This window comes from Chiloscyllium punctatum, chromosome 5 (genome assembly GCF_047496795.1).
Source record: "Chiloscyllium punctatum isolate Juve2018m chromosome 5, sChiPun1.3, whole genome shotgun sequence".
NCBI classification, from domain to species: Eukaryota; Metazoa; Chordata; class Chondrichthyes; order Orectolobiformes; family Hemiscylliidae; genus Chiloscyllium; species Chiloscyllium punctatum.
In genome coordinates, this window is record NC_092743.1 from 64,136,422 (window position 1) to 64,162,373 (window position 25,952).

The 25,952-nt window shown below is 39.5% G+C and overlaps 1 protein-coding gene across 6 annotated transcripts in view; it reads right to left on the reverse strand.

Annotated features, from left to right (window-relative positions):
- Positions 1-25,952, reverse strand: part of ccdc178 (coiled-coil domain containing 178) — a 379,630-nt gene that overhangs the window by 220,278 nt on the left and 133,400 nt on the right. For all 6 annotated transcript variants that reach the window (XM_072570453.1, XM_072570452.1, XM_072570451.1 and 3 more), the window contains 3 exons: positions 19,137-19,250; positions 9,692-9,837; positions 7,535-7,694 (listed from right to left, as the gene is read on the reverse strand). In XM_072570453.1, the coding sequence (XP_072426554.1) occupies positions 7,535-7,694; positions 9,692-9,837; positions 19,137-19,250 (420 nt within the window). The remainder of the gene's footprint in view (positions 1-7,534; positions 7,695-9,691; positions 9,838-19,136; positions 19,251-25,952) is intronic.

Genomic DNA, 25,952 nt, shown 5'->3' on the forward strand with positions numbered 1-25,952 from the left:
TCACCACAGCTAAATGCCATAAGGCAACAGAGATTTTCTACTGATGCAAATAAAGATATTTATTCCTCAACCACAGTTTAATCTACAGTCAACCCTGTTTACCACTTATTTGTATCTATGGATAAGTCTATGCTCAGAAACAGAAAACACTTCTTACTTTATCAAAGAATGTAATTAACCCTTTAAAGACTGAAATATTAATGCGAATGTAAAGAAATGTACAGAATTACCACGGTTTTGTTTATTCAGAAATTTTATGAAATTTTCCACAACAGAAAAAAAAATAATTTGACTGCTGTTATGTTAGAATGTTGAATTGGCTAAGACCTCAGATTTCAACAGTGACTAACAGCCACACTCCACTGTCTTTATCTTATGGATTTCACTAGCTTAGTTGAGTTTTTTGGAAGGATAAAGGACTGTCATACACATCAAGCAAGTTGACTTCTGAATCAATCATGGCTCAACTATGTCTGTGTTATAAGGGTTCAAAAAAGGATCAAGAAAGGGGGGAATAAATAAGAAATTATAGATGTAATATAACAACAAATAACTATAGTGTTCAGTACTTTCACAATGGCTTCCGAATAATCCACCCCACGTAGAGGACCTCTCAGGATCAGACAGGAAAAAAACTGGCAGAATCCAATTAGGGACAGATTAATGAGATTTCAGACAGATTCAGGAAAGAGTTCCGAAGAGACCTATCTCAATGCTGGGTGCATCGTGTGGCATCTTTTATGCTTTTGCTGAGTGGCAAGGTGAGTTTCTCACTAGGCAGTAGCAAGTTGCTAATTCAGGAGGTTAAATGCCTTATTAATGTCACAGCTCTACTTACTAATATTCAGCTTGTTTAATTAAATGTGCCAAAAGAGAATCTCAACATGGAAATCAAAGTGGGTAGCTAGTGATTTCAGCTCACTGCTTGCTCTGAAGGACCTCCATATTGCTTAGGACCAAATGACAACTCAGGGCACGATCCATGGGAATCAGCTGTAAACATCCCTTGACCACATACGCTGGTGTCAGACATTTGCCAAACCCTCAAGATCACCATAGCAACTCTGTGATACACTTGAAGGCCATTTATGAAGCATAGACTTGCATTGTGGGGCACACCAGTGACTAGCATTTAATAGCATTTGGTGTTTAGACAAAGCCAAAGGCTAGTAGTACTGTATTGTACTACAGTATGCTTGTGTTGTTTTGTGCAGACATACAAGTTACTTGTCATGCTTATCAGTAAGAATCTGAGGTGGTGGGATGTGTGGCACACTGAGATGTCAGGTTGATACTTAGAGTAGGTGCAAGCTGCTTGTTCAGCAAGCATACTGCATGCTTATTCAACCAATTGTCAATATTTGTAACTGGGTGAGCTCTTGTCCTAAATTCAGCCATCTTTGTGAAAGGATCTGTCAGTCAGGGTGTCCCAGTATGCTCAGTCATGAGCAAAGTCCTCACTCAGTGCAGGGTTTTGCCCACAGTCAGTTGTCACCTTGGTTGGTCACAGTCAAAGGATCTGTCAAACTGCAGTCTGGAACAAGGAATGGTCATTCCTGTGGGGCCATCAGAACAGTAGTCGGGGAATCGTGGTTCAACAGTTAGGGAACTGCAAATCCAGTAATCAGACATCTAATGTGTTATGTCCGGGGACTGCTTGTTGAACATAAAGATTTGAGGTGAATACAGCCCTAGGAGTGGTCTGTTGATCATTAGGAGAGAGGTCTGTAGGGGCAGCAGGCAATCACTGTCTCACTTAGATGGGCAAAAACATGGGCTCCACGTGTATTGGATATTAGGACAGTAAAAAGGCACATATACGAAGCATGCATTTGCAAACTCCAATGACATTTCATGTCAATATTTCTTCTGCATCAACTGCACATGTGAGAACAAATGTATGTTGGTGTCAATTGCTGGTCAAAGGTGGATTACACCATATCATTGGTGATAGCCAAATTAATATTGTCATTTCAGAGATGCAACAGTTGGCAACATTAACTTAAAAGGAGGTGAATGCAAGGCAAAAGTATCTCATTAGGGACATTTCCATCGGTGCTATGCTGCATGTCAATACTGTAGTACAATGCAGTACTGATAGCCTTTAGCTCTAGCTGAAACACCAAAGTCTTTCAATGCTGCCTGCTAATGTATCCTGCATTGCAAGTCTATGTTTTATGAATGGCCTTCAGGTGTATCACAGAGGTGCTGTGATGATTATGAGGGTTTGGCAAATATCTGATGCCAATGTGCATGGTCAAGGGGCTCATGCGGATGGGAAAGATTGCTGCAACATAAATCATGGATGATGATGGACTCTAATGAATGTAGTGGGATAGCTTTATGGGAGTGCATCTGGGATGGGAAGGGTTCTGAGCACAGTAAATATTCCTTTTTGGTTGCCATTCCTTGGTCACTCAACCGGTATGGCACTTTCACCTAGTTAGTACACGTGGTTCAACCAGGACCATGGTCAAATAGACAGTAGGACTTCAAAATGTGCACTCCCATATTGTGAAGCAACCTGAAAAAAGGACCTCCAGTATAGTCTGGACAGTGTTGTACCATCCTGATTTTGCATAATTGAAGCACACAATGAGGTGATGTGATATATGTTGAAGAGCTGGGGAATGGGAGCAGTCATTCGGGGTGAACGGATAATGACATTAAGCTGGGGAAACTCTCTTTATAGATGACAGAGCTCAACTGCATTGGACCCTATAAAGTTGACAGGGACTGATCGAAACTCAATTCCCAAGCATGATGCAAAAGATCATCAGGATTAAGATGCCAGGGGAGTCCAGAGAAGATTTACAAGAATGATCCCAGAGATGAAGGGCTTGTCACATGAGGCGCGTTGAGGACTCTGGGTCTGCACTCGGTAGAGTTTAGAAGTGTGAGGGCGATCTCATTGAAAGTTTGGAAGCATGCTAGTAAAGCAAAGTGATCTAAGATTAATTTAAATATCCTTCAGAACATTTTGTGGGTAACAAGACCTCTGTCAGATCCATTAGGGCTTTGTCAAACTGAATTAATGGGACTTATGTAGATTCTCATTCTGATTTTTCAACTTACTTAAAAGCCCTTCTCTTCACTTTCTTGCTGTAAAGTTTGCCCATGATCAGGAACCCAGCAACTTAAGTATGGCTGTTGTTCATTTCTGTACATTCATGCTCAAATATAATCTTGTGCATTCTAACTGTTAGCGAAATAATTGCTATACTGTCAATAAAAAGTATGTTAACTGTGATTTAAAAAAGGGTCAGTTGTGACACTGCTGAATAAATACTCAAACTGTTGGCACTAACTACTTTTATTTGCAGACTGTCTAGAAGATTTCCCATCAAAGAATTGCAAATGCAACGCTAATGAAATGTAATTGCTACAAAGTAAAGTGCTTACTCCTGTCAGGGGACCATCTAGTGTTCAGTTGACAATACGCATTTACCACACATATTACTTTGACAGGATTGACGAGGGGATTGCTCTCATTGTCTGATGTTAGCATATCATTGCTGAACATATGGTTGTACAGAATGCCAGATGCATTTTGATCCTGCATAAACATATATATTTTTAATCAGTTTATTCAGACATGTCATGGCACACATCCATGATAGACTTCATCAGTTTTCTAGTCCAGAGGTGGGGACACTACACAAAACCTCACTTATGATAAGGACCCATTTTTATCCCATGTATACTATTTGCTGAATCTCAAATACTTAATTGTGCAATACATTGAATAAGTGCTGGGTGTAGACAATCACCTTTAGAAGTAGCCTGTATAGACTGACATTGTTGGAGGATTTCAGGACAGGCATATTTTTGCTCTATGGCCAGATTGGTTGAAAAAAAAAACGGAAGGAATATTACCTGGGCTTCTCAAAAGTCTCCTCATGGTCAAAGCTGGAATGTGCATAAGAGCACATTGTTTGCTTCTCAGTAAAGGACCGTAATATTACACTTAAATTATGCATCCTATACAACTAAGTATATAATTTGTACATAAGTTTATTTTACTATACAAAATTGTAAATTGACTGTTTAAAGACATTTAATTAATTTAAACAATGAAGGATCACTATTATTTTCTGTTATTGGTTAATTCTATGATGTCATCACTTCAATACTTTAATATTCACAACCTGGACTATTTATTCTTTGCAATACTGGACTAGAGATTGATCCACAAATCATTCATATTGTAACTTTTCGCTTTTACATTTTATTTTTGCTTTGCTTTTTGATTTTAAAAGATCTGTATTAAACCTATGTTGATTTCTTACAGAAATATTAGGTTTAAATCAATGTCCAGAAAGTAAGTGCGATTGTGCTTTAAATCAAGTAATTAATCAACTATCTAATCAGTACTAATAAGTGGAATTGATCAGACTCCCCCAGGAAATTTGCATGCTGGCCAAAATTGACCACATTTAAGCTGTTGTTATGACTGAACTATTACGTTTCCTTAAATTCCCTGTCGCACAAAATAAAATTGTTTCCCATTTGTTTACCCCTGAAATTCAAGCCAGGACAATAAATGAACTTAGACATGCCATGGACAACTATAGAATGGAGTCAGGAGATGGAGATGAACAGTACAACTTAATGAGACTTGCTATCAGTTAACCCAACTCCCCACCCACTCAATGCATGTCACTCAGATGCTAGGGGGGTTGTGGCCCAGCACTGGCAGGCCTCAATTCTGCCTCAGGGCCCGCAGTACTCACTGTGAGTCTGCTGTCCGGTAAGACTTTCTTAAAATTTCACTGTTGAGGAGTCACTTATTCTGAAATTTGAAAAATCCGAATTTTGAAAACCAGCTACTTCTGAGCATTTTGGATAAAGGATTGTGCATCTGTATATGTTGACAGTGCTTCACAGACCATCTCTGGGACACCTGCACCCACCAACCCCACTGCCCCATGGCTGAACACTTCAACTCCCCCCTCCCACTCTGTCAAGGACATGCAGGTCCTGGGCCTCCTCCACTGCTAAACCATTAACACTCAATGCCTGGAGGAGGAAGGCTTCATGTTCCACCTTGTGACTCTGCAGCCACACAAGATAAATGTGGATTTCAACAGCTTCTTCATTTCCCCATCTCCCCACATTATCCCAGTTCCAAGCTTCTAACTCAGCATCACCCTCTGGACCTGTCCATCAATCAATCCGCGCATGCCCCCCCCCCCCCCCAACATATCACCTTCTCCCTCACCTTCATCCCCCTATCGCTTTCTGAGCTACCTTTCCCCAAACCCCACCCCCTCCCATTTATCTCTCAGCACCGACCCACAAGTCTCATTTCTGATGAAGGACTTCTGCTGAAAAGTTGATTCTCCTGTTCCTTGAATGCTGCCTGACCTGCTACGCTTTTCCAGCAACACATTTTCAGCTTTATCTCTAGCATCTGCAGTCCTCACTTTCTCCTCCCTACACTCTTGATTATTCAAAATGACCTTGTGATATGAGATCACATTCTAAAGCATATATAAGTCTAATGTTTGTAAATCAGGGATCCCTGAATATTTTATCATCCTTCCATTTTGTAGTAAACCTCTATTTTACTGTTAAAGCAAAATCTGCAGATTTGAGTGTTCAAGTTTTCTGTGAGAGACCACTTCGATAAAACCAAATATCAATTCGTCAAAGAACTCTAATAAGTTCATCCAGCATGATGTATCTTTCACAAAACCATTTTGATTCTGTCTAGCTATTTTGACTTTTCCTAACTGCCCTTATATAATGCCTTTAATAATCTTTCTGTTACAGATGTTAAGCTAACTGGCCATAAGTTACTTGCTTTCCGTTTCTTTCCATTTTGAATAAGTGAGTTACCTTAGGTATTTTCCCAGCTAATGTAATCATCTCCACATTCGCAGTATGGTTCAGGTGTAGACTATTCTAATGATACAGCCCCATCTTTTCCCCATACTGGTGCCACTATCCAAAAAACCAGAACCTATTTGTCCCACATATTCATTTGTATTTGACTTTGCCATTCTAACTTGCAATAATCCAATGATTATTACCTCTAATGTCTTGCTTCAGTATTTGATGCCTAGCTCCACATACTGAATATGCAGAATGTGTTTCCTTGTTTGCCTATATCAATGGCAACTAGATGGGGGATCATGACTAGATGCTGCCCCTCCCACTAGATATTCCTCTCTAGCCATGAGAGATTACCCTAATACTGGCAATGGGTCAGAGACATAGCCCTCTGGACTCTTGCTGTTTACTCCAGAATGCAATGCCAAATCCCCTCACTGTATTGTCTCCAATATACTTACTTCCTTGTCCATTTGATTGGCTTCTTCTGTCATAGTTCCATTGTCAGTTAGCTTATCGAATCAGCAACCCTCACTCTCACCCAAACAAGCTGAAAGCACCTTCAATGTGGGAGTTTCCTGTGTTCCTGCTCTTTGCATTCTGTTGTCTGCCTTCCCTATATTCACACCCTCCTGTCCCTGACCACTAACTGAATTAGACAACACTAAATTGTTACTGCCTTATGCAGCAATAGAGTATCTGGGTGACTTTCCTCTACCCTATTTGAGTGGCAGTATCTGCAGCTTCACCTCCGGTCAAACTCTCAGCCAAGATCTTGCAGCTGTCATTATTTACTACTATGGTATTTGCCTGAGATTGTACCAGTGTCCAGGATCTCCTACATTCTGTAATTGCAACACATTATCTGTCCTTCTTTGTTTACTTTAAGTAATTAACTAATTATGTTCTTAATTAATTGTTGAATTGAATTAACATCTCAAAGTTTTATACTTAACTTAACCCTTAATAATGCAATAAACCTTACTGGTAAGAGTAAAATAAATAATGGGATGACTAGTTTTCAGTTCCCTCTATTATTATGTCCTAATTAATTATAAGTACTTAAAATTTAAATATTTTCTTTACAAAACTAGCAATCCATTCAGTACCTAACAGTAGTTACACTCAGCGGCACCACTGTGGTATCACTGTTTGATTTTTCTTTTGCAAGCCAGTGCCCTTCTGAGGTTGCATTTGGCAGACCCCATCTCCTACCTTGATATTGACTTGACAGTAAGGGCTGGGACCTGGGGCTAGATCTCAGTTTATTCTTTCCCTGTTTAAAAATTACAACACCAGGTGTTTCTTTCCCGGTTTCTGTTGATTCCCTTCCAGATCCACCTCTGCTTTCTTCCTTGTTGCTGCTTTTCTTCATTATATTTCTTTCTAATAAAATAATAATTTCTTCTTTCTATTGTATCATTTACCATTGTTTAATAATTATTTTAAAACATTACTGCTTTAGTATAATATTTGGTATTGAGTCACTCATTTCCGTTTCCTCCAGGATACAACACTGAATTCAAATGAGAGCCTGCAGAGACTCTTGATTTACAGGACTTTAAAGTTACCAGTCAATGAAATACTTGAATAGTTAAAAAATATAAATCCCAAAATTCCAAAAATTGTCTTTAATTTCAAGGAAGTCAGTCCAAATGGAACAACTGAAGAATGTAATCATTTTGTGTTCTGTACTTACCCTAACTTCTTGACGTTTATCTTTTCGATCATTAATCAATTTCCAATGCTCCTCTTCCAAATGTGTCTTCCTTTTAATAGTTACATCAAGGTCCTCCTTTAGTTTAGAAATGAAGTTTTCAGCATTGTTTTGCTTGAACTCTGCTGCTTCTAGCATTGGTCTTAAAAGAAAGGAAACACAAATATTGCTAACACCTAAAACCGGGAATGGTGGGACCGATGTATGAGAGATTTACTAGGTTAGGATTGTTTTCACTGGAGTTAAGATGAATGAGCGTGGATCTTACAGAGACTTATACAATTCTAACAGGACTAGACGGTGGGGGGTGGGGAGGGGGGGAGGGGGAGGAGGATGTTCCTGATGGTGGGTGTATCCAGACACAGCGGTCACAGTCTGAAGATTTGGAGTGGACCATTAAGGATGTAGATGAGGAGACATTTCTTCATCCACAGAATGGTGAGCCTGTGGAATTCATTACCACAGGAAGTAGTTGATGCCAAAACATTGAATGTATTCGAGAGACAGCTAGATATACTACGTGGGGCGAATGGGATCAAAGCTTGTGCGGAGTTGGACAACCAGCCATGATTGTGATGAAAGGCAGTGGAGGCTCAAAGTGCTGAATGGCTTCCTCTTGCTCCTATCTTCTATGTTTCTGTGTTTCCTAGAATTGTTTAAAGCACAGGAAGTGGTGATTCTGCTAAGCCATAGGACCTTAGCAGTTCCACAACCAGAGGTTCAGACCAAAGAACTTTAGTCCTGGGTCAAGACTGATAGTGGACAATAAAGCAACTAATAGGTGAAAGAGGCTCAGATCACTGTGGACAAACCCAGAAGATGGGTATATGAGACAAGGCTTAAGGATTTGCCAAACAAAAGTGCCAAATGATTGATCCTATTTGGTCTCCTCTTAATCATCAGATAATGTCACAGAAATATTCATAACATTATTCCATTGAGTATCACTTATTTGCCAACAGTCTAATCAATAATGATGAGCTTGATTCTGACAATATTAGCCACTTCCTGACCTTTACATAACCACCACTTAGACTTAAATGCAAGAACTGAAATCTAGGGGAGAGGTACAGGTATTAGTAGCTGCCGACAACATCAATCAAAAAATTACTGTCTGTTCGGACACAAAAGAAAATTATCATGGCTATTGGACACCAATTATTGCAGGCAAGGGATGATGTTGTGAAAGTAATTAAAAGCTGTTTCTTTTGTTGTTTTAGCAATAAACTTTCTTCCATTTTAATATTGTGAATTTACTATTTACTAATGAAGTGCAAATCATAACTACTCTGATAATGGATCAGCTCAAGCCAGCCTACAACAGTACCTGGAAAACATTCAGGCTTGAGCTAACACACAGAAGCTAACATTCATGCGACTTTGTGCAGGAAAATGACTATCACCATCAAGACAACTCCCAACTATCTTTACATTCACTGGGATCTGCATCAATATTCTGGGGCTTAGCATTGAGCAGAAGTTTAAACATACAGCCATGTCAATACAGTGGCAATAAGAACATAACAGAGATTCGGTATGATCCGATGAGTGAATGTACAAGGTTCACATCTAAAATGTGATGGAGTACTTGTCTGAACGATATAGAAGCAATGAAACTCAATGTTTTACATAGTTCAAATCAAAGGAATCTACTGCTTGATTAGCCTTAACAGTTTTCCTGATGGATTCGCTGAAATCCCCACATGCTTTTAATCCTACCCAATGGAAACTTAGATGTGGATGGGATAATGGTCCTTATGCCAACTCATCATCAATTTTGAGTGTTGTAACCCTGCATACAGGTAAATACGCCTCCCTTTGTTTGAGAAACGTTGCACTAAGTTTCTACAATGCACACAACTTCAAAAAATGAATCGAAAACAAATATTAACTGTGTAACATAAATTTCATCTGCAAAGCAATCTATCTGTGGAAGAAAACATTTTTGAATGAATATTGATCATAAAATGTGCCAGTTTAATTTAAATTGAATGTACTGATGAAAAAAAATTAAGAATAATTTTCTATCCCTCATTTGGGAGTATAAGAATTAGCATAAGTTTCCTTTTCTCGGACACTGACAAAACAAAAACAAATTACAATTATTAAATAATTAATCAGAGCTTGATAATTTCTTACCGCAAACCCAGAATGCCATTTTTGTATTTTTCAATCTCATTCAATAATCTATTTCTTAAGGTTTGCTTCTGAAGAAAATGTTCCCGTATAACCTCAATTTGCTTGAGGGTATCGTTAAGCTGATTGAAGCTGTCGGAATATTCTTTCTGCAATAAAGTAACAAAAATTAACAGCATTAATATATTGGCAAAATAAGCAACACAACATCCTTGCCTGACAGATGAGTTTTTTTATAACATAATACTAGAAATGAGATGCAGCACAATCTACCTTTATATTAAAAAGTATAGGATTATTTTGACATTAAAACGGAAAAACTTGGCTCTTTTTCATTGCTGAAAAGAAAAATGAAAGTGTGCTTGGCAGGGCTAGCACAACAGTATTAAATGCCCAAAGTGAACTTTTAGCCTTGCGTCAACCTCCCACCATATTTAACTTTTGAAAGTGAATATAGTGCATTTGTGTGAATAAAAATTATATATTCATCATTACAAGTATATTTTACATAACAAAGGAAACTATTAGGATACTGACTGCACAATCTAATTATACTACAACTTTCACAGGATGAAAGAAAAATTCTACATTGTAATGTATAATAGGATGTAATACACGATGCTGCTGCAACAGTTATTAAGTATGTTTACGTGCAATTTCCACAATTAAAAACAAACAATTGAGTAGTTTTGGCCAAATTATGTTATTTGATATTATTTACTGTTTCACAGTTTTGGAATAGGCATGGAGAAATTTCTAAAACTGTCACAAAAATAGAAGGAAGAAAAACATGAAACTTTGGGAAAGACTTCAATGTAAACACTTGGTATTGTGGATGTATATCACTTAATCTAGAACTCTTAATAAAACTGTTGAAGATTGACTGTTTATATTTGTAGTTGCATGAATAGTTCATTTGTGTTTTTTACAGATAGCAAAAACAAGCACAAACAAAATTAGTAGAGGCTGCAGTTCACCCCACAATGTCAAATGCTGATATGATCAATGACCTGCCTACAGACCTTATTATTTGCTGCATCCATTCTCTCATCTGGTGGGACCATGTGTTAATTACGTACTGTCTGACCTGTAGTGCCCACAGTTGAACTCAGTGGTGCACAAGGAGAGATCTTTCATCCTCAAGGTCTTTGTCCTTCTGCTTAGAAGGCAGCACATGTTGCCCCAGTGTCTCAGCATTCATCACATCGCTTTGTGTCTGCTCAAATTGTGCAGAATACAGGATACCAGGATGACGCAGAATGTGCACCAACTTGGCTGAAGTGTTGCACCAGTTGAGTGACCAATACTGTACTCCAGACCACTTCACATCCCAGATCTAGTACAATTATTTGTTTTCATTGCATTCAAAAGTCCATCATTACACGAACATGTCACACAATGAATTGATAGTACCCCTGTCATAGGTAAGCAGTTATGGTAGAGTCAAAAAGTCATACAGTGTAAAAACTGGCTCTTCTTATGAAGAGAACAAGTCCTGAGTAATTGTGTAGTTTTGTAAATTTGGAGCACTAATGGAATTTGGTGCAGAGGGGAAGAGATGCTTTTGATTTTTTTGGTTTAAAGCACAAACAACATAATCAACAACAGTCAGCATGGTTTTGTTAAGGGGACGTCATATCTGAACAACTTGATGGAATTTTTCTAAGAGGTGACTAGGCGTACAGGTGAGGGCAATGCATTCAATGCTGTCTACTTGGACTTCAAAAATAAGTTTTTTAAGGTCCCAAATGGGAGAACTGAACATAAAGATAAGAGTGCAAGGGATCCAAGTAAGTTTGGCAAATTGGATACAGAATTGGCAGAGTGGCAAAAAGCAGAGGATGATGGTTGAAGGGTATTTGTGTGACTGGAAGGCTGTGTCAAAGAAGTTCCACGGAGATCAGTGTTGGGGCCGTTAATATTTTTAGTATTGAATGTAGAATGGTTGATCAGTAAGTTCGCGGATGATAGAAAAATTGGTGGGTAGGTAAATAATGCGGAAGAAAGCTTTAGATTATAAGAGGATATAGAGAGACTGATCAGTGGCAAATGGAATTCAATGCCGCTTAGTGTGAGGTGATGCCATTGGGCTGAACATACAAGGCAAGGGAATACATGATGAACCATAGAACCCTGAGAAGCACCAAGCACCCAGTTGTGCATGTCTACCAATCCCTTAAGGAGACAGTAAGGACTGCAGCTACAGAAAACATAGACTTTCTAGTTCCTCAGATGTTGTCTGACCTGCTATGCTTTTCCAGCTTCACTGGAAATCTAATCATCTAACCATCTAATCTATTGATTAGCAGAACAGGAAGATCAAGTGGTTAAGACAACATATGGAATACTTGTCTTTAATAGGTGAGACATAGAGTTTAAAATCATGGAGATTAAACTGGAACAGTAAAAATATTAGTTTGGCTATATCTAAGAGTACTGTGTGCAGTTCTGGAATCCTTATTATAGGGGGAATGTGATTGCCTTGGGGAGAGTGCAGAGGGGATGTACCAGCTTGTTGCCTATGCTGGAGAGTTTGTTATGAAGAGACACTGGGGTTGTTTTCATTGTAATGTCAGAAAACCCATCAATGAGCATTTTTCATCATAGTAGGCCTGACTTATTGACTAACTTTGTTTGGGAGAATTTACAATTCAGGTCAAATAGTGTCAAAGTTTGAACAAGTTAAATCTAAACTGTTACTATATTTTTCTAAAACTTCACTACATGCTGAGATTAGAGCAGATAGATCAGACTCCACAGTGTACGTTTTTCATTGTGTGCAGTAAACTTTGTGAAAACACGACAAATCATCAGGAGAATGAGTCAAGGAAGTCAGCCAAATTTAACTTAATGGTATTGGTTATTCCCAAAACAGATAAACAAAGAAATCTGAAAGTGCTAAAAATCTAGAATTAAAACAAAGAGTTTTCAAAATTTATACATCAGTCAGCATCTGTAAAGAAAGAAAGAGTTAACTTATGAATAGACGTCTTCATCAGAACTAATGAACTGAAAAGTAACCAAACTTCTCAGTGGCGTTAAAAAGGATAAGATAGAAACAACACATTTTTAAAGCAGAGTGGATGACCTGCAAACTAAAGATTAGAATATTGTCAAATGATATGAAAGGTCATCTCAGTAATTGTCTTTGAAAGGGTATGAAAGAGAAAACAAATATGCAAAAACAAAGATGGCTGAAGACATGGAAGGGACACATTCAAGGAAAAGTCAAGAAAATGGGCAAAAGGGAAGACAAAACCTAGTATCTAGTATCTTTAAGAGGAGGAATTGTTGAACAAGATGGACTTTCAAATAATTAGAATAAACCGGGCTAAAGGATATTAATTATATTTATTAACCTAAAATAAAATCCTATCTATCAAACACATATTTGACCAAAACACAAGAGCCTTATACTGACTTAAATGGCTTGGTCCCTCCCTTACACATAACGGAAGGAATTTTGACAGGTAGACTGGCCGTTCTGGGCATGTGAGAAGAGTTCAATGCCTTCAACTTCTGGATTTTACTGTGGGTGGGTAGTTGTGGGGGTGGGGAGGAAGGCGGGGTAGGAGGTGGTGGTAGTGGCTTAATCGTGAGTGGGGAAAGTGTCATGTAATTTAAATATTCTAATAGGTGATTAAGTACTATATTACCAACGATTCTGGCTGTAACTGCCAGCTTATAGATTTCTGTAAATTGTCATCAAGAATCTGGTTTCCAGCATCTGCAGTCATTGTTTTTACCAGAATCAAGACCACCTTGGTAAGTGCACAATGAAGTATGATTAACATATTGGAAAATCTTTGATCAGTGAAACTGAAGAAATCCAGAGATTGTTGAGTGAAGTTTGCAATTCATAGCACTCCTTTTCAGAGCTTTCAGTGCTTGGCAAATAATTGCTATCATCTTGGAATTTACTTCATCCGTTTGGCATACCTTCAGCTGCAATTCCCTGCTCTCTGTTTTCACCACAACAACGAAGCAGCTGGTGTAATCCAGATAAAGAATAAGAAATTCAGCACTAGGAACACCAATAGCACTAGCAACAGTAAACCGAAGAGCAGCAATACCAAGAACAGCACAGCAATAGCAGCATTTTCCTCCGCCTCATGCGACGGGGCAGAGATCCAACTTTAAGATGCTCATCCAAGATGGTGGTGGCAGAACAGGCAGCAATCGGACTCTTGAACCCAGGTCTCGTCCATTCCGCCTGTTTTTCTTTTTTTCTCGTTTTTGTTTTTTTTCCCCTTTTTAGTTGTTATTTAGTGTATTTTTACTTATTTTCTAGAGAGAACTCAATTGTGGAGGGAGTGGCAGCAATGGAGCGTGGCAGCATCTGAGGCCCAGTGCAAGACCAAATGGCAGTCAATGGCGAGCTCAGGCAGGACTTCACTCAGCATGGCTGAAAGCATGCCCTGCACGGGGGAGAGTTAGCCCTCATGGGGAAAGCGCAGTGTGGATTGACGGCAGACCCATGGCTTACGAAAGGACTGTAATGTTTAACTTTTAACTTTATTTCTTTATTTTTCTACTTTATACTAAGAAGAACTGTAGTGATGAACTTTTTGACTTATTTGTTTATTTTACCATCTTTGTGCCTAAGTTTTTGTACCTAAAATCCTTTGTTAAGATGGTGTAAGAGTGGCGACATTGTACACTTTTCACTGCAATCCTGTACTTGAGTACATGTTAGAATAAAACATAAATCTAAATCTAAAATCTAAATCTAAATCCCAAGCAGATGAGATCCCAACACTGGGTTTACAGGCAAAGGATCGGCTTCCTCAACATGCCTGTGCATTAGTGCTCTGAGTCAGCAGCAAACTTACGATTAAAAGTGGAGCATTGCAACCATCCTCCCCATTCCTGTGCTTATTGAGACCAAAAATTCCATGCATACTTTTCTCATTCACATCAGGATCACATTAATTAGAAATCTTTTTGACAGCTCCACAATACCAGTGTGTACAAACTCTCTAATTGGCCAGAGAACACATAAGCAATGTTCTAAGGTTTTAGCTCAATTAAACAAAAATGGAGGAAACCTGTTGTAGAGCCCAATGTTTTCCAGACATGTTATATCCTGTCATTTCACAGGGTACCACCAATTTAAAATACCATCCAGTGTCTATTCTGAACCTATTATGTATCCAGCAAGCTGGGCACATTTCTGCAAGTGAATCTGCTTTCTATCCCAATTATAATGAAACCCTAACAAACCACTACAACACTGCATCAGAAAACAAAGAGATTTGTGAGCACTCCGGGAGAAATCAGTGAATGGGTATTAATTCCTTAAGAAAATTGCTCAATTCTCACTTTTATTAACAGAACGTCAACTTATGCATCACAACACCATTACATCAAGCAACTCTCCAGGACTGAAGGCAAAATCTAATTTGACACTGAGACAGTACTACATTGTCAGAGATTCTGGCTTTCAGATGAAATGTTAAATGGACCAGACTGTATGTATGCATTTAAAAGACTATATGGCCTGGATTTTACAATGGCCAGAAAGCCATTACTTCAATGTAGATAAGAGTTGTTCATATAGACCCTATAGAATCATAGAATATTCTGAAGGAATTGCCCCAGAAGTTTAATTTTTCATTGGGCAATTCCTCTATACTTGGAACTCTATAGAAGACTCTACTTATCTCTGAGAAAGCAGAGACTTCTGATGATATTAAGTAAATAGTTAGTAAGGAAAAGTTAAGACTATTCAATATATGGTCCACTTATACCCCAGATCTTAAGCTGACAAATCCCTGATCCTGAACCCCTTTCCCCCACCTCCACACCCAACACCCCATGCACGCCCCATTCCTCTGCTATTAGATGGACCAGACTCCGCCTTCCCCCATTCTGCATCAACTGCCACTTTCTCACGACCCTGCAGCCAAAACCCCTTTCCCAACCCCACACATGTCCTCTTCCATCCTGCCATACCTACAGCTGACCTCCATCACCCTCTACACCCCCATTCCACACCCAAATCACTTAGACCACCATCAACTTCCATTTCCCCATAATTCTCCAAACCAGTTGATACCCTACTCACCTAGCACCCTCCCCTCTAACGGTCTACTATCTTAATCCCAGGTGCCCTACCGCTTACATAGCTGGCATCTAATTTAGATGACACAGAGCTTACCTGGCACCTACTATCCCTTGGGTATCCCACCTGACCAGCACTCTGATATTACACTTATAATTTGACAGGAGCAGTCAACTGGCTGTCTCTATATGGACCTTACATGTCAGAATACAGCATCTGAATGGTGTGAAGAGGTCATGGTTTGCCTTCCCCTGTCAGTTCTGCACTGTGAGAGAACTGTCAGAATGGAAGTACTGCTCCGCATTCCTGAAGTAGCCTTGATCAGAATCTCCTCTCAGAAATATGTAACTTCATCTTTTCACACAAAAAAAGCAGAATGCCAAACTGTTAGAGACTGTCACTGCGCAGAAAATCCAGTTTTGTGTCATTATTTGACTAAATACAGAAGTGTCTCCAGTATTTGGGCCAACAGCTACTATACAACAATTCTTCAAAAGATAAACTGGATAGTTAGTTCACTGCTGTTTGTGGAACATTGTTTTCTACAAAATGGCTGCTGCTTTTACTAGTGTAACAACAGTGACTGCATTTTCAAAATAATTTACTGGCAATTAAATGTTTTGGGATATTCCGAGACAGTAAAAGGCACTATGTAAATGTATACTCAATACTTCTGCTTCTAAGTTTGTGCTTAAAGTATCTTCTAAACTATTTCAGTTCTTCATTTTCCACGGCTGCCACTGGCAGAAGAAAAAAAGCTGCATCAAGTTAAGCATTAAATATCTCTGAGGGAATTCAGAGCTTTGATTTAACTTTTAATATTAAATCAGGGAATTCAGCTTCCAAAACTTCACTCTCATGGAGTGCGAAACTATCTGATTATAGCAGTTTTGTAGAATCATTCCAAATGTCAAATATTTGCTACTTATTAAGTAATCAGGACTCAGTTCTGAGGAAGGGTCACTCTTCTCGAAACGCTAACTCTGACTTCCACAGATGCTGCCAGAACTGCTTAGCCTTTCCAGCAATTTCTGTTTTTGTTGTTGAATGAAGATGTCTGTTATTGGTCTTTGTTGAATAATATTACAGAAGGTCTCATACCGGTTGAACTGTTCAGAAATGGTTGTGGGTGAGGAAGCTTATTTCAAGAAGTGAAGCCTCACAAGGTCCCTTTACCTGTCCCGATGAAGAGTCATGCCCAAAACGTTAACTCTCCTGCTCCTCGGATGCTGCCTGACCTGCTGTGCTTTTTCCAGTGACACACTTTATCGAATCTGACTGCCCAGTATCTGCAGACCTCACTACCTCCCTTTCACTCTATCCAGTTTAGTGTGATGGATACGTTCTCTTCCCTTCATCTTCTATCTCTTCCTCCTCCATTTCCCAAGATAGCCTCCGGATCTTAGGAGGAAATAACTGGCTTTCACAATTGCAAGGTTACAAATGACTATGCATACCATTACAAACATACATATGAATTCAAGTGTATCACTCTAGATCATCACACATGATCATTGGGAGAATCATTCTCGCCCTGGTTTGAAGCTCTTAGTTGTCATGAGGGAGATAACACAATTCTATCACTGCCTCATTGTTGAAGCAAAGGCTGCAAATGCACTGCTCCTGACTCACTGTAACCTTGAAATGGAACCCTCCACCATCCCCATCCCCACCACCTCCACAAGATGCTTTCTAGGTAGAGCCTTTTAAATAGACACTGTTTTTCCTATTCTTTAATGGAAAGTGAGTGTCACAGGCCTTGCCAGTATTTGTTGTTCATACATAATTGTCCTTGACAAGGTGGAGTTGAGTCATTTTCTTGAACCATTATAGTTTTGCTATTGCAGATACATGAATTTTACTTCCCCACTCCGCCAGTGAATGTCCAGCTCAGCTTGCACAGCAAATAGCATGACAACTACTGCCCCTTACCTTTTCTACATTGACTCAGGGGGAATAGGCACCACTGGCTAGACCAACATTTATTGTCAATGCTTAATTGCACAGGAGAAGTTGGTGATGAGTTGCATTCTCAAACATCTGCAGCTCTTAGATGCAGGGACCACCATTGATAAAAGTAGCTATAGGCCTACCGGATAATAGGACTGTTGTGTCATCAGAGTCAGAAAGTGAGAAAGCAACGTGTGTTTTAACTTTTGGATCACCATGACTGAGGTGCGGGGAGAGATTGAGAATGAGAATCCTTCATGGTAACCTCAACCAGTGTGAGAATTGAACCCACGCTCATTACATCACTCCTCAACACAAACCAACTATCCAGCCCACTGAACTAACCAATCCACTAAAAGCATGGAGGGACACCCACAGTACTGTTGCGAAGGGAGTTCCAGGATTCTGAGCCAGTGACAGTAAAGGAACAGCAAGATTGCTAAAAATCGTTATGCTGTGTAACTTGAAGGAGAACTTAAAAATGGTGGTATTCCCATGCCCTTTTCCTTCTAGGTATTAGAGGTCATATGTTTGGTAAGTGTTATTGAAGGAGCCACGCTGAGTTACTGTAGTGCAATTTGTGGATGGTACATTGATGTCACTGTGCATCACTTGTTTCAAGTGGTGGATGTGGTGTCAATTATATCAGCTGCTTTGTCCCAAGCCTCTTGTGTTGTTGGAGCTGTACTTATCCAGGCAAGTGCAGAATGTTCCATCACACTCTTGATTTGTTTCTTGGAAATGGAGGCTTCAGGGAGCTAGTTACACATAACAGAATTCCAAGCTTATAGCCACTTTATTTATATGGCTAATCCACTTCAGTTTCTGAGTCATGGGTAAACCCCAAGATGTTGATAGTAGGGATTCAGCAATGTCAATGGCATTAGACATCTCCTGCTGGAGATGATCATTCCCTGGCACTTCTGATCAGCCCAAGTATCGATGTTGTTGAGATCTTGTTGCATATGGACACAGAACTGGTTTAGTATCTAATGAGTTATGAATGGTATTGAACACTGTTCAATCATCAGTGAACATCTCCATTCTGATTAGATGATAGAAGGGAGGTTATTGATGAAAAGTCTGAATGCATGCACTGATGTTCTAGCCATGTTAGCAAATCTAATTTTTGGCCTTTCTGAGGTCAGCAAAAATCAGCAATTAATTTTCTACCCATTTTGCTTTGTTCATTCTAAATTACGCGCAAGTTCTTCAGCTTCACCCCACAACTAGAAATTGCATTTTCCTCATAAGGCTAAATCACAAATGATATTACTGAATAATCATTTAAAAAATGCTTGTCTGTTTGGTTGAAACAATTATTAAGGATTTGACAAAGCTATATCTTGGACTAAACATCATTCATGTAATGATGCCATCTACTGAGCACTGTGGCAAGTGGCATGCATATATAAGTCCAGCAAATCAGGTTACCTGACCATCAGTCAATTGTTGTTTCATATTGTTCTTTTCTTTTTCCTGATTGTCAGTTCTCAATTGATAGTTTCCTCTGAATTCATTTAGTTTCACACTCAACTTCAAGAATGTCTGCAAGAAATTGTAAAAGTAGTAAATTAGCTATTGGCATTTGATTGTGTATACTGTTCAGCAAACACCATTGCTTCTGCTGCATTGACAATGCACATGAAAAAGTAAAATACTTGCTTCGACATATTTTCTACTGCAATTTTTGACAAATAAAATCTTCGTCTTTCATAAAACTACCTTATCTAATGTCAAAGGGTGCAAAATATGATTCTAACCTTTTAATCGGCAGGGCAGTATATAGATACACCAAATAAAAACTGCTCTTAGTTTTTTTGTTTACTTTTTTATGTGGGATCTTCCTGTTCATGTGTTCAGTTAGGATCTAGCAACAAGTAAACGGAGGATGTATAGGTGTGAAGTGTGATTCTAAGGAGACCCTGCCTCCTTTCTCACTGTCAAGGCTGCATGGTGGTGACCAGTAGGTTGGTAGTTGGGGCCAAGGGTGGTGAGCATGCAGGCTCAGATTTGAGGGGCAGTGTGTGTGTGGAGGTGTCAAGAATGTGGACATGGGAAAGGGTGGGCAAGGAGACTGTGTAATGTAAAGAGGGGTGAGCATTGTCAGCAGTATGGGTGAAGAGGAGAGATGAGCAATGTAGGTGTTGCCATGAGTGCTAGATTGTTTTATTCTTTACCTTATTATTGAGAACTGCACCCCTGAACAGACTGTGCACATGTTCATAATAACTCACCTCCTGACTGACCAAACAATCTGAACCAAACATGTCGCATAAATAGTGTCTACAAAAGCAGGTCAGGGGCGAGGATTTCTGCAGCGAGTAACCCATTTCCTCACTCCCCAAAGCCTGTCCACCATCTTTAAAGGCACACGTCAGGAATGTGATGGAATAATCTCCACTTGCCTGGGTGGGTGCAGCTCCAACGATACTTAAGAAGCTTGACACCAAATAGGTCAAATCAGCCAGTTTGCTTGACACCACATCCACAAACATCCATTCCTTCCACCACTGACACTCAGTAGCAGCAGTATGGATTACCTACATGATGCACTGAAGAAAGTCACCAAAGATCCTTAGATAGCACCTTCCAAACACACAATCTCTTCCACCTAGAAGGAGAGGGCGGTATATATATATTATATATATATGGGAACATTATCACCTGCAGTTCCCTAACAAACTCACCATCTTACCTAGAAATACATCACCATTTCTTCACTGTCACTGAGTTGAAATCCTGGAATTCCCTCCCTATGACATTGTAGGCCAACCTACATCAGGTGAACTGCAGCGGTTCAAGAATGCAGTTCACCACCATCTTCTCAAGGGCAACTTGGCACGGGCAATAAATTCTGGCCAGCCAGCGATGCTCACATCCCACAAATGAATAAAAGAAAACTAAATCAAGTACTAAAAATAAACTGTATAGAGGGCAGACAGCCAACTTACTGTATGTACAGATACTGGATGTCCATCAGTTCTGAGGTTCGAGGATTCAGGCACAAATCAGCTGACCAGACGTTTCACTAACATTGCAAACCTCTATAGCAGTGTTTCAATGTTTGCTGCTGTTAGAATGAGAAAATCTGGCCCATTGTTTGTCCATGGCATTGTCAAAAAAAAAACATTTTTTAAAAATCAAAAGGACAGAACACAAGCCATGGTATCCATGCACCCGTTAACAATTGCTAAATTATGAAGCTGCAAAGCTACTTATTCCAGAATTTTATAACACAACCCAGAAGTTACTGTGATATTCAGAACCACTTCATCTCCTGTACAGTAACTCATTATGGCCATGATTTTTATGGAAATAAAAAGCTTGAGGTATTCAGCTGGAATGTCTCACTGACAGTTCATACAGTCTATTTGCCAAGTCCACTTCAAGAAGGCCAGCTCCAGAAAGCATCTTGGTTGTTGGCTGGCTGTATCTAACCTGGCCACTTATGCAGTTTTATGCATTTAGCCTCCAGAAATTGAGTGAAAACATTCACTTCATCCCAAGCAATTTCTTTAAAATTATGGTAATCCACACAAATTCAGGAGGGTCTCTATGGCTGCAGTTGCTCAAATGAAAATTCCAAATAACCAGGATCTATTGATTGTAGAATAATTTCTTTCAATAAGAAAGTAGCAAATTTAAACATCACACAACATCAGGTTATAGACCAACAGGTCTATTTGGAAGCACTAGCTTTCTAGGCATTGTTCTTTCATCAGGTGGTTGTAGAGTAAAACTTGTAAGACATAGAATTTATAGCAAAAGGGTTACAGTGTCATGCTATAAATTCTGTGTCTTATGATCTTATACTCCACAACCACCTGATGAAGGAGCAGCGCTTCGAAAGCTAGTGCTTCCAAATAAACCTGTTGGACTCCTGGTGTTGTGTGATTTTTAACTTTGTACACCCCAGTCCAACACCAGCATCCCAAATCAAAAGAAGCAAATATGTTCCTTTAAGAAAGGAGCTAGAGAGAAAATAGAAAACTGCAGACCTGTTAGCCTTATATCATCAGTAGTTGGGAAAATTCTAGAATCTATTATGATGGATAGGATAAATTAACACTTGTTTTTTATTGATCTAATTGAGCATAGTCGGGGACATGATAACCTAGTGGTTTTATTTCAAGACCTTGATCAGATAGGTCAATGGGAGATAAATGTGAGATGTTATATTTTGGTAAGGCAAATCAGGCTGGGACTTATACAATTAATGGTAGGGCCCTGGGGAATGTTGCATAAAGAGACCTAGGAGAGCAGGTGCAGGTCCTTGAAAGTGGAGTTGCAGGTAGAAAGGGTAGTGAAGAGGGCATGGAGTATGTTTGCCTTCATTGGTCAGTACACTGAGTATAGAAGTTGGGATGTCATGTTGCAGTTATAGCGGACATTGATGACACCACTTTTAGTACACTGTGTACAATTCTGGTCGGCCTTCTACAGGAAGAATGGCATTAAATTTGAGAGTGTGTAGAAAATATTTACAAGGATATTGCCAGAAATGGAGGGTTTAAGTAATAGAGAGAGGCTGAATAGGCTGAGGCTTTTTCCCCCAGAGAGTTGGAGGCTGAGTGGTGATCTTCAAGACATTCATAAAATCATAAATGGCATGGATAGGATGAATAACTAAGGCATTTTTACTAGGTCTGGGGATTGGAGGCTAGGGGAGGGGTGCTATGGAGGAGTCCAAAACAAGAGGGTATAGGTTTAAGGTGAGAGGGGAAAGATTTGCAAAGGACCTGAGGGGTAACTTTTTCATGCAGAGGGTGAAGCTTATATGGAAGGAAGTGATGGAGGCACATACGATAATAGTGAAAAGGCATCTGGATGAGTATACGAATTGGAAGCATTAAGGAGGGATATGAGCCAAATGTTAGCAAATGAGACAAAGTCAGATTGGGATATCTGGTCAGCACAGACGAGTTGGACCTAGGGGTCTGTTTCTGTGCTGTATGATGCTCTGACTCTTAATCCAGAGACCCAGGTAATGTTCTGGGGACCTGGATTTGAATACTGGCAGATGGTGAAATCTGAATTCAATAAAACTGTGGATTTAAGAGTCAAATGATGGTCACAAAATCATTGTCAATTAATATTCTTTAGGGAAGAAAAATGCCATCCTTATCTGGTCTGGCCTACATGTGAGCTGCAGTTACCTGTGGGTAATTAGGGTTGGGCAATAAATGCTGGCCTAGCATGTGGTGAGGTAAGCTGAATGGCTGACTCCTGTTTCTGTATTCCTATGCTGAGCAAAGCCCACGTCCCGTGAATGAATAAGAACTTGTCATCCTGGATTTGGAATGGGAAATCATGACTGATAGATTTGTTGGAGATTTATTTGAGGAAGTGACTAGCAAAATTTATTGAAGGAGAACCAATGGATGTAGCATATTTTGATTGTCAGAAGGCTTTGCTGAAGTTACTCCATCTTAGGCTGTCTCGAAGGAATAAAATACTTAGGAAAGGAAGCAATGTACCGGCATGATTAATGATTGACTAATAGACGGAAAACAGAAGGAACAAACTGGTCTTCACGTTGACAGGCTATGACTAGTGGGGTACTATAAAGATTAGTTCTTGGGACCCAGCTGTTCACAAGATATCAATGATTTGGAGGTGGGAACCAAAAGTAAGATTTACAAATTTGATGATGATAGAAAGCTAAGTGGGAATGTGTTCCTCAAAACTACTATACCAACAATATATGGACTACAACAGTTCAGGAAGATGGCCTTCCAACACCTTCTCAAGGGCCGTTAGGGATGGGTTGAATTGAGTGATGCCTACACACATGAATTAATACATTTTTTTTTAAATTCAAAACTACCATGTATTTCTACCATTGAAGTCACAGCAATCATGAGGCTGTTATAATCTTGGCCATTACAACTGATATTACTTTCCAAAGGCACCGCCATACTCTGACAGAAATAAATTAGCATAAGAAACAATTATAATCATAGTGTTGGAAGGGTTTTGTTGCATTTTACATAATATTCCAAAATACATTTAAGTATTTTGGTGGTATTCCCAGTATTTAGGAACACGAACATGGGAATTCAGAAACAGGAGTTGGCCATTCAGCCTACCTTGCCATAACAATTTGATTGTGGTTGATAGAATACTTCAATGCTTTTTCCTCACTCCATCCCCATAACCTTGTACACCTTAGGCAATCAAAAATATTTTAATTTATACCTTAAATAATAGCAAATACAGACCCTTCAAAGGATTCCAATCTTCTGAGTAAATAAAAGATACTTTCCAGATGTTACGTATATTTGTGTATTTATTAAGGAATTTAAAAATAATCCTTGAATATGTCAAAAACATTAAAAACCAAAAGATTTAGTCTCAAGACATGAGCAAGAAATTTATTTTATAATACTTAAAAATAATCATGGCAGCTCAATCGTAAGCTGCCAGAAGCTACTGGAAGACACAGAGCTTTCAACCATTAAATTTTTTGACATTTCAAACTTACATTGTAATGGCAGAGAAAACCTCAATTGTACCCCAAGTGACTAAAGGTGCAGCAACAAAGCTGGTCTCCATAGTCTCCACTAATCAGTCATTCTGAAAGACAATGTGCTTTGGAAGGTGGAGAGTGGGGAACAGATACTATTGCTGGAGAAAAGCTGAAGATCTATGAAGATGCTATCATGAATAGAGTGAGGGAGGCCATGTTAAAGTACAATCACTAAAAGTGCCAAAAGCAATAAATGTTGTGGTGCCAGGAAGATGTGAAGGTGCCTTCATCAAAGGTTGGGGACATTCTGCAAGGGACACTAGGGATCAGTGTAATATTCTTCAAGAGAGTAGCAATGGAAAGGTTTTGGAAATGTAGACTGCAAAGAAAGCATAAGACACAGGAAGAATACACTTGAAATTGAGCTGATCCACACAGTCTTCATGGCCCCTCTGAGGAGGAGAAGCAGAAAAGAGAATTGGAAATAAGGCACCGAGAGGACCATAGATACAACAGCAGGAATAGCAAGAGGATATGCTTCTGGTTAGGAGTGCTAGAGAAAGATGAAAGAGCAAGTAACAACAGTCTGCCATGTTAAGAAGTGTTTATTCCTGGTAAAGGGTATACAATATATGGTTCAACTAATTACAGATGTCCAAGCAATAACTTAAGTGCAGATTGAGGCTCCCAGAAAGATTTACATTGCAACATGCTGCCACGTTATATTGAGATATATTGAGTTTAGTTACATCTTATACAAATGGCTTTGAAAATCGCAGTACATCTCAACTTCTACATCAACAATTCTTTTTAAGAATCCACTGGAATGTGTGGAATCTGAACAGCCTGGGGCCTGTCAGTGCATAAGCTGCATGTGAGACAAGTAAGGCTCCCACGGTACATCCAGCATCCTTTGTCAACAGGAAAGCATCCATTCCAATGATGCACATAGTCATAGACACAGATATGTATAGCAATACATCCATGTCGGCCAGATATCCCAAACTAATCTAGTCTCACTTGCCAGCACCTGGCCCATATCCCTCTAAACCCTTTCTAGTCATATACCCATCCAAGATGTCTTTTAAATGTTGCAATTGTACCAGCCTCTACCACTTCCTCTGGCAGCTAATTCCACACACACACCACCCTCTGCGTGAAAAGGTTGCCCTTTAGGTCCCTTTTATATCTCACCCTAAATCTATGCCCTCTAGTTCTGGACTAGCCCATCCTAGGGAAAAGACTGTCTATTTATCCTATCCATGCCCCTCAGCCTCCGACATTCCAGGGAAAACATCCCCAGTCTATTCAGCCTCTCCCTATAGCTCAAATCCTCCAACCCTGGCAACATCCTTGTAAATCTTTTCTTCACCCTTTCAAGTTTCACAATACCCTTCCGATAGGAATGAGACCAGAATTGCATGGAATATTCCAAAATATTCCAACATGTACAGCCGCAACATGACCTCCCATCTCCTATACTCAATGTTCTGACCAATAAAGGGAAGTATACCAGATGCCTTCTTCACTATCCTGTCTACCTGTGACTCTACTTTAACGGAGATATGAACGTGCACTCTAAGGTCTCTTTGTTTAGCAACACTCCCTCGGACCTTACCGTTAAGTATAGAAGTCCTGTTAAGATTTGCTTTCCCAAAATGCAGCTCCTCGCATTAATCTAAATTAAACTTCATCTGCCACTCCATGGCCCATTGGCCCACCTGGCCCAGTTCCCATTGTATTCCGAGGTAACCTTCTTCGCTGTCCACTACACCTCC